Source organism: Oryx dammah, unplaced genomic scaffold (assembly GCF_014754425.2).
Source record: "Oryx dammah isolate SB20612 unplaced genomic scaffold, SCBI_Odam_1.1 HiC_scaffold_2, whole genome shotgun sequence".
Taxonomy (NCBI): Eukaryota; Metazoa; Chordata; class Mammalia; order Artiodactyla; family Bovidae; genus Oryx; species Oryx dammah.
Window position 1 is genome coordinate 179,461,560 of NW_024070186.1, and position 13,825 is coordinate 179,475,384.

Sequence of the window (13,825 nt, forward strand, 5' to 3'; positions counted from 1 at the left end):
TTTTAAATTTTAGCTCCACCATTTACTAGATGTTTAATCATGGGCAGCCTTCTTCTGAGCTTTAGTTGCCTTACTGGTAAAATTGAGGTAATAATTCAAATGTGTAGAATCATGTGAGGATGAAGGGATATTAAATTGCATGATATCCAGCTGATACTTGGTAAGTTTTAACTTCACAGCTATGGTTTTGCAGTATCGTAGCAACCTTTGAGTCCCTTGAAACATCATGCTAGTAGTTTCCCCAGTCGTTTCAGAGTTCCTCCTCACCCAGACGATGACTTGCTTTTTCCTCTCATTAAAGGAGAACCCAGCCCAACATGGGTGAATCACAGTAGTGTTTCTGCAATAGTGCAAGGAATATGAGGGTGGGATAATATGATCTTTATAAGTTTGTCAGGCTAAAATTGGTATTTTATTGCTTTGATTTAAATATAAATCAATTTGTTTATTGGTAAAATGGAGTGTTATATGTTATTATTTGTACTTTTTTGCTCTAAAAAATTATCCATTCTTCTCTACCCATTTACTTTTTGAGCTAAGAGTTTTTGTTTTCTATTTACGTGAGCTCTCTGTATAATAAGCTCATTAACATTCCATTTGATGGATTTGATGAAAAAAATTCTAAAATTATGGACTGTATCATATGTTTTAGGTTGTTCTGAGGATGAGATTCCAGGGAGAAATACCTAAACGTCAGACCCCCGAGGGCTTATGTGTGTTTAAAAACAACAGCATTGTATAGTATTACCTGCTTAATTTTTCTGAACTTCATTTTTATATATGTGGGAGTGTTTTTTCTAATTAAAAAAAATCATTTCTCCATCCCGTATTTCTTAAATAGTTTGTATCTTCAGTGATTATGACAGCTCCACTGCTATACAAATTTTGTGAACTTTTTTTTTTTTTTTTCTTCTTCTTCATTTGCTATTATTTTCTCCCATTCGGAAGGTAAACTTTTTTTTTTTTCCGTATGATTGAGACTTCCGTTGTTCCTGTTACTGACTTCTAATTGAGTTTTTAGGTATTACCCTTTATTTTTACCCTTTGGAGACACAAACGGAAGTCAAAAGTTCTGTAAATGTTGCTACAGTATCTAGTAGAATGGATGTCCAAGTTTACTCAGACATGGGAACCAGGTGATACATTTTTTTAAATGCAGGTTCTGATTTAGTGAATCTGTGAGGCTTGAAGAACCTGGTTTTGGTTTGGTTTGGTTTGGTTTGTGTGTTTTTTGTTTTTAAACACATCTCCCCATTCCCCATAGCACTTTTAATTAAATTTGGGGGTCACTTCTAGAATTGTTAGTTATGAAGAAGAGACTCGAGGGCAGTCAACCTTTCTTAAATTTTTATTTTGTATTGGAGTATAGTTGATTTAGTGTTGTGTTAGTTTCAGGTGTACAGCAAAGTGAATCAGTTGCATGTATTATTTATATCCATTCTCTTTCAGATTCTTTTCTCATTTAGGTTATTACTGAATATTGAGTAGAGTTCCCTTTGTAAAAAAAATACTGTAGGCAATTTTTTTTCTTTTTTAAGCATGAGCCTCTGCCTGAAAAATAAATCTTTCATCTTCCCACTTCTCTGTATCTCACACATTCGGGCAAGATTTGATGGAAAGATTAACCACAGATCTTGGGACTACCATATTGTGAATGTTGGGTGGGTATTCTCTAGCTCTTAAAGATCTGTACTTTAGAACAGCTGTACCTTCCTTTGGTGTTTTGCTGAAGAACAGAATTTGTTAATAGGGTGATTTCATCCAGAAATTCATTAATGAAGCTTGGCAGAATAATTTATTCAGTCATCAAAACCTAGAGGATTGCAGAAGGACAAATCAGTTCTGTTTCTCTTTGTGTTGCTAATTTAAGATGGGAGATTTGAGGTAGGAAGATGAGAGTTCTTTGAAGCAGCAGAGCTAAGACCAGGAAGATTTTTGATTGCTCTGGGATTTTGAAATGAATGAAAACTAAGGGAATTCAGGCATTCCCTGGTGATCTAGTGGTTAGGACTCCGTTTGCACTTCAGGGGGCATGGATTTGAGCCCTGTTTGAGGAGCTAAGATACCACACGCCCCTTGGCATGGCCAAAAAAAGAAAAAAACACCTAAGTGAGTTCAATTTCATGTTTGTTTTAAATTTGGGATCTAATTTTGAAGTGATTGTTTATATCTTGCTGTTTGGTATTTTTTCTGAGGAACCTTTAAACAAATGCTAAGATTTGGGACCTTCTTGTGGTCCAGCGGTTAAGGCTCCACACTCCCAATGTAGGGGACAAGGGTTCGACCCCTGGTCGGGGAACTAAGATCCCACGTGGCAAAAAAAGAAAAATAAGATTTGCTTGTACCTGTATAAAATATAAATATAATTTATTATGTTTAACATTAGTTTTTAAGTCTTATTTTTCAAGTTCTCAAATGGCCATTCAGTTCAACTTGTTAAGGATTAGCAGAAGTTAATGGATTGACAAGCATTTAGCTATCTTGGAGACTGGCTGAACGTGAACGTGAAGTCGCTCGGTTGTGTCCGACTCTTTGCGACCCCATGGACTGTAGCCTACCAGGCTCCTCTGTCCATGGGATTTTCCAGGCAATAGTACTGGAGTGGGTTGCCATTCCCTTCTCCGAGGGATCTTCCCAACCCAGGGATCGAACCCGAGTCTCCCGCACCGTAGACAGACGCTATACCGTCTGAGCCACCTGGCACTTAAAACTGCAGCCATTTATCCACAATGAAGATTTTAGCACTGCATCTTTGTGTATCAACTGAAAAGCCAGAGTTCTTCCTCTGTGCCTTTCAGCATTCTAAAACTGACAGGTTAGTAAAGGACAAAGAATATGTATTATACAGGGGAAGTATAATCAGTATTGTTAAATCATCCAGTATGCTTATTAATGATAGCAGAAATGATTTGTATAGTAGTACAGTGTTTGGCTATATTTTTAATAAATTTGATTTATAAGCTTATTATAATTGAATAGAATTGCTCTTCACATTTTCAGCTAGCTGTTTCTTTCCCTTCCCCCCTCACACTTAAAATATAAGAAGATGGAATTCAAGTTATTGGGCCTCATATATAGGGATAGTTGGCAAGCATTATTTCTGTAGCGGTAAAAATGACATTATGCCTTTCCTCCATTTTCTTCTGAAAGCTGCAGAGTGGGGAAGCAACAAAAGTTGGAAACACCTATCTTTGGAATTTCTTGATAAACAGAATTTTCTAATCTGCTATGAAGTTTTTATCAGGTTTGTGCTTTGTGAAACTTTTGACTGCAAATGGATAATGTTGCTGTTATTCATCAGGAAAGCTGAAATAATTGATTTTTTATTTTATTGCCCATACTTGTTTTCACTTCCTTTGAATGTGAGGCAGATTCTTTAAAGTAAATGTTATTGGAAGCTACCTTATTATTTTAGTACAACAACTAGAATAATTAATTTGAGAATTTAGGCTTAAAGATATTATAGTTACATATTAGAAACATTAATAATAAGGGAGAAAGATAAATACTATACATGGTATTGCCTGATAAACAGTAAAGTTTAAATATACTAGTTTGTTACATGTTAACTTTTCTTCCCAAAGGTATTTTATTTTGTGACTCTTAAGAGCATAAAATAATTCCCTGTAATAAAGGTTTTAAGGACTGTTAATCTATAGATGACACAAACGTTTTTAAAATATTTGAACAATTTTGTTTTCTAACTGACCAGCTTTCATTGGTACATGCCATCTTCCCTTCAAAGAGGTTGACTTTTGTTTTTCCCATATAATGATACATACTGAGATTGGAAATAGTAATTCTAGGTTAATGTAAGTTTGCCCAAACACTTTATATTTTATAGATGCTTAGTAATTTTAACTATTTTAGTCCTTTAAATAATTCAAATGCAAATCTGTATGTGTTTTTTTATTTTCCAGACATCCATTTAATACTTCTTTCTGTTAAAGTGAAACCATGTCTTAAAATGGCAGTCTGTATACTATGGTTATCATTTATGCTTGTACTTTTAGAAAATTTGCAGGGTAGCCAATAGGAAAACTATTATGCAAAGCTGATTTGTAAACTTCAAGAGGATAATAAAGGAACATCTTGAGGTATTAAGATGTATTAATTGATGTTTTGGGGAGTTCAGTAGTAATACAAGGTGATTGATGGCTGGTTTGTATTTAAACTGTTCTTTAAATTTGTAGATAGCTGAAGAAAAGTTCATTTTAATTTTTTTCTGAAATGTATTAAAATGTTAACAAATTTTTTAAATGTTATTTTAAAGAAGCAAATATTCATATAAGATAATTTCAATCATTAAGGAATAAGAGAACATAACAACTTGTTTTTACAAATTTAGAGCTTGGTATATTTAGAACTTTGGATATTAAATTGTTTTTTATTGGTTTTTTTATTTGAATGTAAGACTAATGCTGTGGGTTTTTCTTTTTTTCCAATTAATAGATTTTTTTTTAGCAACAGTTTAAGGTTTACAGAATGAAATGATGTTTTTACATTAAGAAATGCCAGAAAATTAGGATAAAAGTAGAAAACAAAAGTTAATAATAATTGTGATACTGTTTCACAGAGTCTTGATATGGAATACAGTGCAGGAAGATGTGGATTTAAATTCTTTCTTGAGTAATTTTTCCATTTTCAAAAATTAAAATGCTTGTTTATTTCTGGGCCAATTCAGATTTTGCTTATCTCCTTTAAACTGCAAAAGACAAATTGGGTCATGGTATGGCCCAAAAAAAAGTAAAAGTGAAAAATTGCAGGGAACATGTTGTATACTAGCTGAATGAAATTTCTTCAGAATACTTTTCTGATATTATGGGTAATATAATGTTAGGGCTAATTAGCGTGTCTTTTCCACATTAACAAGCATATTGACTAAACTTGTCTTGTTTTCTGGATGTTGGCTCTGGATTTCTTTTAGAGCAGGCGTTTGTGACCACTGCGTACTTACGCAGTGACTGTCACTGTCCTTACTCTTTCTGCTTCTCTTGATCATCCTTTGTCCTTCATTGGTTCCTGATTATCCCACCTCTTGAACGTTGGTGTTGCAGTGTTTCATCCTCGTACCATTCTGCATTGTTTTTTGGATTCAGTCATCTCGTATATGCTGACGGTTCATAAGTTGTTGTTCAACCAGTAGTTCTTGACCATTTGCTATGTTTGGTTCTGGGAACACCAGTGGAGACAGGAAGAAAAGATAAGAAACCTGCACTTAAAGAGCACGTTGCAGTGTAAGAGATGCCCCAGAGTTTTGTGGGAGTGGGGGAGGGGCATTGTCATAATATACTTCTAATATTAGCTGAGTCTGGGAGAGGGAGAAGTCGGGGGGTGATTGGTTGTTTCCTAGGAAAGGTGGTGGACAGAAATATTTTGAAGAAAGGAATGTCATAAAAGAGCATGATACCTTTTGGAAAACCATAGACATTTGATGCAGAAGAGGAGATGTATGTGGATGTAGCAGGGTTATGAATCTGGACAAGTGTTAAACAGGGGCTGTGTTAAAGACTTTGCATTAATTCTGAGAGCACTTTAAAAATATGGATAACATAGGGCAGAGGTTTGGGAAAAGAGGGTAGGGTGGGATCAACACTTAAGGAGACTAGTTGGGTTTTTGCATGATTGAATTGATGAGTCTAACCTATTCTTTCTAAGTCTTGCCATTTCTTATTTTACAGCTTCATAGCTTCTTTTTCTACCTGTATGTTGAATGCTAAACCCATATTTTTAAAAAGTTCAAACTTGTGCTAAATTCTAGAACCATCTTGCTCCCAATCACTTAGCATTCCTGTAGCAATGGTTTTCATAGTTTACCTGAGGCCACATGAGAGGCTCCCTGAAGCTCTCTTGAGACCCACAAGATTAAAACTGTTTCCATTATAATAGAAAGACTTTATTTGTCTGGTTCACTTATTCTCTCATGAGGGTATAGTGAAGTTTCCTAAAGGGTACACAATGTGCAAATCAGGACCAATTGGATGCAGAAGTGGCTGTGAGAATCCACCTGCCTTCTGTTAAACCAGATGTTAAAGGGATTTGCAAAAATATAAAACAATGCATGCTTTTCTTTTCTTTTTTTGGAAAATAGTTATGTTTTTTAAAAAGAACTTTTAATATATAAAGGATTTTCCTAATGATTTAATAAATATTTTTAAAATTTCTTTAATTTTCTAGCATGGTAAATATCTGTAGGTGTAATCCACATAAATGAAAGGTTTTTGGTGTTCCATATTTTTAAAATTGTAAAGGGATCTTGAACCAAAAAGTTCAAGAATGGCTGTCCTATAGTAATAAACCTAACAACAACAACAAAAACTAATTAAACTCGTTCTTTCACACAGACTTCCCAGATTTAATTTTTTCTCTATTTCGTATCTTTCTAAATGGTACCACTCTCTACTCAAATTCCAGGCCAGAAACTTGGGGTTCATCTACCTTTTTAACCTAAATGGTAATAGTAATCACTAATGCTTATTGAATACTAACCATGTGCCAGATATAGTTTTTATTAATAATTCATTACATCCATTATTGTGTTAAAGCCTCACAAAACCCTAAAGGTATAGGTATTAGTATTTAACTTTATTTTACAGATGAAGAAAAGGTACAAAGGGAATAGATACCTTGCCCATGGTCATGTGGCTACCAAGTTACAGAGCCAAAATGTGAATCCAGCCAGTCTTTTTTTTTTTTTTTTTTTTTTTCAGCCAGTCTTTTGAACCTGTACTTACTTCTTTGTTCTGTAACAGTTTATGTAGGATAGATACATGTTTCTTGAGGGCTTTATTTACACACACACACTCCCTGTGAAGTCATCTGGACCAGGTGCTTTTTAGAGAGGTAAATCTTGCAGGATCTTTTAATGTCCTCTACCGTTACTATACCATAGGATCTTCTAATCCTCTGAGCTCATTTTGGGAAACTATTTTGTAGAGCAGAGACTGGAAAACTATATCCTGCAGGCCAAATCTGGCCCACTGCCTGCTTCTTTATGTGAAGTTTTGTTGGCACACAATCATATCCATTCATTTACGTGCTGTCTGTAGCTGTTTTTTGTGCTACAGCAGCGAGTTGAGTAGTTGTAACAGAGACTGTATGGCCTGGAAAGCCTAAAATGTTTACTATCTGGCTCTCTACAGAAAAGGTTTGCCAAGCCATTAGCTGGGTTTTCTGCTTTATTGGACTATATTACACATAGTATCTTGTCTTTACAGACTCTCTATATATGAAGTTATGTGTTTTTTCCCCCAGTACTATTTATATTTCTTCTTTTATTTCCCCCATTGTTTGGGATTACTAAAATTTTGTCTGAGGTATTAGTAATAGTGTTAATGTTGGTATTCAATCTTATGCTGTGCCCTACAGCAATTTGAATAGCATTTGATTTAGAGATATGTTTTGTTAACAGTGTGCTAGCTTTTTTTTAAAAATGAAGTATGCATGGTAGTTTTGATCAAACTAGCTGATCCTGATGAATGATTTAATAATTTCTTCATTTCTTTTGTGCTAATTAGTCTATCTTTTCTGCGTCTTCTGGAATCTTGTGGTAAATAATTACTTCCTCCAGTTTTTCTAATTACTTATAAGTTGAGCCTAAAGAAATATCTTAATTTTAGAAATCATCTCATTTTTTACATTTTTAAAAAATTAGGTTAACTGGTTGTTTACTTCTCTCTTAGAATCATGCCTTGGATTTATTGGTTCACTGTTTTGCATTTCAAAAAACTTATTGAATCAACAGTGTAAAATATTTCAGATCAAAATATAAAATTATAGCATATATTGTTTATAGTCTTTTAAAAATATTTGTGTCGTATATTTGAATCTTTATTTGCTTATCGATTCACGTTTAAAGTCATTGGTTTCTCTTTTTATCGTTACTGATGTCTTACCTCTTTTGTTGGATTTTTAACTTGAGTTGGTTTCTTCACATTCTCATTCCCTGCTTTAGTCATGTCTTAAAATTTATTGTGTGTATTGTTCTCATGATTTTTTTTTTTTAATAGCTCTAGAGTCCTGGTATTTATTTCCTCTTTAACTCAAGATTTATTTGAATAAGACAGTTTTAGTTGCTAGTTTTTCCGGTGTGATTACATTGTAGTCCAGGAATATCATCTGTATTATTCCTGCTTTTTGTAATTCATTGATGTTTTCTTTAGTGCTGAATGGTATGTGTATGCACTTCCTGACTATTTCATGAGTAATTGTCAAAAAAGGTATTACCTGATTTCAAGGTTTTGCTTTTTTTTTTGGTTTTTCTTTTCTGTCTCCACTTGGTTTACATGTTTTGATATTAAGACTTGGTATATAAAGGTTCTTAGCTGGTTGTTTCTTTTTAGTTGGTTTCTTTATCAATATGCAAAATCTTTATAATGCTTTCTCTTTGAATTTTAAAAGTGTGCTTTCATCTAAATTTTGTTAGCATTTCTTGTTAGTGTATCTGTCTCTGTACTTTTTCCCACCAGTTTTCCTGAATTGTTTTGTTTCAAGAGTGATTTTTGCAAAGTGTGTTCCTTAAGTTTGTTTTTTCTTTTCTTAACCCTTTTTATGGTCTTTATTAACTAGTTAATTTAACCATTCACATTTTTATTGTGATTACAGATATTTTGAGGCTTATGCTTGGCATTTCATTTTGTATTTCATATTAAGCACAATTTTAAAATAATTCTCTTTGTTGCATTTTCTGTGTCTATTAAATGGTTTTGTCATTCTCCCCTCTTCTCGTGGTTTAGATATTTACTGACATAATTAATCTAAACTTTACACGTAGACAGTAGCCAAAATTGCTCATATTTATTTCTGTTACCCCGCAGCCCCACCCATACCCTGGCACACCTGAATGCACTGTTAGCTCCTTTATTCTTTACTACGACATCCCATGTTTACATCGGAGACTTGACTTCAGATTATTTAGTTTTATAATCAGTAGTTACGTCTCGGTGTTTTTTGCTGGCATCACTGAAGTTTTCTGGCCCTAGAGACTAGTATCTAACAATATTTCAGCCTCTTTTTCTCTATGGCACTTTATTGATGAAAAATACAGGAGTTCTTTGAAGTTTTGAGGTAAGTGTGGGGTTGCTGGGTGACCAGTGTAATACTGCTTCTGAATTCCTCCTCACTTCTACAGTAGCGTTAGGGTTCTTGTACGTGTCTTCATGTAAGTTATCTTCCTCCTTTCTTGAATGTATTAAAGAACACTTTCCTGTTGCTATCTGACATAAATAACATCTTGTTTGGGTATTAAATTGTTGTTACAGTCTTTTCCTTTTAGGAATAAAGTGGTGGACAAACTTACTTTTTAGCAGTGGGTAACTATAAAACTTTAAGGTTACATTCAATTGCCAGATACCATACTGAGCTCAATACTCGGCATGTAAAAACGGAGTTAAGCGTTTTTATCTGCCTTATAATATCATAGTTAACATATATTTGATCCTTTTGGTTTCAGATATATTTTAGAATATTCTAGTTCCTTATTTTCCTCACGACAAAGGAATATACATTATTGTTACATTCTAAGAGCATTAACTTGTCTAGGAGGCAAAATTTTCATACATAAAGTAATTAGACCTAGAATACACTGGGCCCAAATTGTTAATAAGAGGCTTTTCGGTCATCAAGAATAGAAGGACTTTGAAGCAATAGTTGGAATATTTGTAATCTAAGGAATTCTTCCTGAACTACAATTTTTTTGTATTACTTTAGAAAAGTCAAAGTCAGATTTTTAAAAAATAAGAGGTCAAGATCATATATTAGTATCAGTTATATAAACTAAATCCTCCAGCTGTTCAGAGAAAGAAGACAATAATAAGGCTAGACCATTGAATGAGAGGTGGCTGTAGATCTGAGGGCTTGTAAGAGGAAGTTGAGTGACTTGGAAACAATCTAAGTAACCAGTACTTTATCACAGAATCATATACATTGTAGGTATTTGATGAATATTTCTTTTTTGGGGCTGCAGTAATGGCTTCTGTTTACTGAGTGTTTACATTATGCTGGGTATTAGACCAACACTGTCTATATCATATAGGCAAGGAAGAAGATACAGAAATAAGCTAGCTCATGAGTGGCAGGGCTGTTGTAGTTTCAGGCCTGGTGCACTTAACTCTTGAAGAGTTTTCTCAGTGTCTTCACCAATCACATGGAGATGAATCACTGTTTATTTGACAGTGGCATCTGCAAAGCTGATTAAATTGCTACAAAAGAATAAAGTGGTATTGTGCCAATTATTTAAAAGTAGACACTATGTATAGACATTTTATTGCAGATTTGGTTCCAGGCCACTGTGATAAAGTAAATATTGCAATAAAGCAAGTCACGAACTTTTTGGTTTCCCAGTGCATATAAAAGCTGTGCTTACTATTTAATAGTATTATGTCTTTAAAAAGTGTACATACCTTAATTTTAAAATAATTTATTGCTTTAAAAATGCTAATCATTAGCTGAGCCATTGCCGGTCCCAATCTTTTTGCAGCAGTAACATCAAAGATCACTGATCGTAGTTCACCATAATAAATATAATGAAAAAGTTGGGAATACTGTGAGAAAGACCAAAAGGTGAAACATACTGACAAAGTGAGCAGATGCTGTTGGGAAGAAAATGCCGCCAATAGACTTGCTTGATGCAGGGTTGCCACACACTTTTCATACAAACATACAGTATCTTCTAAGTGTGATAAAGCAAAGCACAGTAAACCAGAGTATGCTGCCTAGCCTTATGTTTGGTGCTCTGTAAACATTAACATACTCAATCATAGGATAACTCTGTGAGGAATAGGTGTTACCCTGTTTCACAGAGGAGACCACAGGCTCAGGTTTATACAGCTTGTCCAGGGACATAGAGCTTTTTAAAGGCATCACTGGGATTGAAACCTGGGTCTATCTGGCACCAAAAGTTCATAGACCGTGCTGCCTCTCTGTAGTTTTAGAGATTGGGTATGGTTTCCTTGGTTTAGAGTATTTCCACCATTTAACTTATTTAATCTCTTTTAGGAGTCCAGAAATTCACTGTAGTTTCCAACTGTTTGTACTGTAGACAGATTGTGTTTCTCCAATTTGCTTAAGCCAGCATATTCAAATTATTTCTCTAGTTTAGGTTAGTCTCACAGATCTCATCGTATGATCTTTGTATTTTGTCCCTCTTCTGAATTTTCTTATTTGATTCAGATTTTACATTTTAATAACAAAAAACAATGTTAACCTTGTCTAGCAGGATTATTTTCTGCCCTTACTCTTGTGTTGTCTTTCAAAGATGAAAACTAGGGATCAAAAGCATTAAGAATGAGGCAAATTCAGAACAGTCACCCGGGACTTGAGGATTCTTTAGGGATTACCAAAACTTTGTCAACTTTGTTCTTTTAGTTACTGTGAGTTACAGAGTTGTATGATCAGTGCTTGTTCTCTAAACAGAGATAACAAGGAAAAGAGGTGGGGAGCTGAGCTGTCATCCAGGACAGGGAATGCTGATAGCTGTCCATTCCTTTATCAGGTAGTTAGCTGAAGTAAAAATTGATGCTTGGCAGTGATCCTTCCCAAGAAAACTTGAGCCCGTGAATGAGGATACCCTGCACACATAAAGAGTCTATTCCTTTAGGATTGTTTTCCTTGGGGCCTTTTTGCTTAGATGGCTTGCAATGGAGGTACACTTTACTGGCTAATCTTTTCCACCCCTTTTCTTTTGTTGGGATTAGTGCCAGAACAGATAAAGCCCAGTGTAAGCCAGCCTCAGCCTGCCAACTCTAATAACGGCACTTCCACAGCAACCAGCACTAATAATAATGCCAAGCGAGCCACAGCCAACAATCAGCAGCAGCAGCAGCCGCAACAGCAGCCACAGCAACCGCAGCCGCCGCAGCAGCCGCAGCCGCCACCACAGGCCTTGCCTCGGTATCCCCGGGAAGTACCACCTCGATTTCGCCACCAGGAACATAAGCAGCTTCTAAAGAGGGGTCAGCATTTTCCCGTCATAGCAGCAAACCTGGGATCTGCTGTTAAAGTGTTAAGCAGCCAGTCAGAAAGCAGTGCTTTAACAAATCAACAGCCACAAAATAACGGAGAGGTGCAGATCAGCAAAAACCAGTCAGGTGAGAGAAGGCATTTCTTACGAGACTCCAACTATCATCGTTAGCAGTGTAGCAGGTTTATAAATTCGTGCCTATTTGGTGATGTATTTGTATTCATCAGTATCTGGGTTGTAAAGTAAGAATTCTATGCAGGAACTTGTGAATGGGGAATCTTAAAATGTTTCCTGTAAGTTAACTATCACTCTCCCTTCAGATCTTAACTCATTTTAGTAAACAGCTTATAGAGCTAAAGTTATATGCTAACCAGTTGTGCATATTAACTGCATTTAATCCTCAGTAACTTTGTGAGGTATCAGCTGTTCATGTCTCTGCTTTTCAGTAGAGGAAACTGAGGCACCAAGACAAAAAATGACTTGAGATCGGTTACCACGTGCCGTAAAAAACAACCACCACCCATGAAAGTTCTGTTCAGAGCACGTGCATTCGGTTATTATCCCAGAATGGCTTTTCTCAGCTCATTAATGATTGTGAGGCAGAAAATAAGTTCAGCATGTGATTACAGTTTTCTCAGAGTCCAGTTTATTTCCCTGTATTCTGACGATTGGTTTGTCCATTCATTCATTGAACTATTTTGATGCTTTTATCTCAAGCCATGTAGAGAATTGAGGATAGTCAAGATTCCCACACATGAAAGCAGTAGCAGACCAGTAACCAGCCCGTCTCTGGAGCCAAATGGACCTGGTTTTTTAAGTCCTGGCTCCACAGTATACCAGCGTGTGACCTTAGCAGGTCACTTAATTGCTCCATGTGTCCGAGTCTCATCTGAAAAGCCTTTCCTAAATGTCCCAGGTAGAGTTATCACTTTCTGCCTCTGTGCTCTCTTCCATACCAGGAACTGCTCTGTACTTTACCATCCAGCATTTCACAGCTAATAAGTAGCAGAGCCTGCACTCACACTGAGATCTGTCTGACTCCAAAGCTGTGCACGTAGTAACCATGCCGTGCTTTGGCAGCCTACTGGGTGTGATAGGTGAGGAGGCAGAGGGCACACGTGATTTTCTGGCGTAGGTAATTAGAGAAGCAAGTTATTGGAAAGGGTGCAAACTTAAATCATCAGCCTGAGTTAATACTTACCCTACACACTTATCACTGAGTAAGCTTGGCCAAATGACTTATTAGACCGTCTTTGCTAATCTGAAGTGTAATGCCCAATCTATAAGGTTGCCTTGAGGATTATGCTATGTGACATGTTAAAGCAGCTAGTTTAGGGTCAGATATTTGGGCACTGAATGAATTATTTTCCCTGAGACTTTTCTAGAAGGACCTGTGCTTTTCAGGAGGAAGAGTCTGGTTGAGACATGTTACGTCTAATGCCAAGCAATTAATAATTTGGTTTGAAGTTCCTCTAGGAAGTCAGCTTGGAAGCAGTTGTATTGAGTCATCAGCATCATTGTAGTTAAGACTTCGGAGAGGTTATGTATGCAGCAAATTCTTGAGTACCTACTGCAAGCTAAGCAATGGTGGCATATTTAACAAACAGGAAAGTGAGATAGTAACTTGAGGAAATACATGTTGAATATGCTTTTTCAATTGGGGACATGAAAGAGCAAAGCTGTTTTTGAAATGGAAACAATGGGAGTACAAGAATTTTCTCAAAGATCTGTATGGGTCAAGAAACCCAAAAGTGTTATGCATATACATTCAGGTGAAAAGAAGCCTAAGATGTGGACATAGGAAGAAGTCTTCAAAAAAACAAAGGGCTGAGGAGGAAAGATATCCCTCCTGTTTCTAAAACAGGT

At 35.7% G+C, this 13,825-nt stretch overlaps 1 protein-coding gene across 9 annotated transcripts in view; it reads left to right on the forward strand.

Moving 5' to 3' along the window:
- TNRC6A (trinucleotide repeat containing adaptor 6A) overlaps positions 1–13,825 on the forward strand; it is a 224,131-nt gene that overhangs the window by 166,790 nt on the left and 43,516 nt on the right. For 6 of the 9 annotated variants that reach the window (XR_005724132.1, XM_040257979.1, XM_040257970.1 and 3 more), the window contains one exon: positions 11,694–12,086. The exons of the other annotated variants lie outside the window; for them this stretch is intronic. Coding sequence is in view for 5 of the 6 variants with exons in the window: in XM_040257979.1 (XP_040113913.1) it covers positions 11,694–12,086 (393 nt within the window). In the remaining variant the exon portion in view is untranslated. The remainder of the gene's footprint in view (positions 1–11,693; positions 12,087–13,825) is intronic. 9 annotated transcript variants of the gene reach the window in all.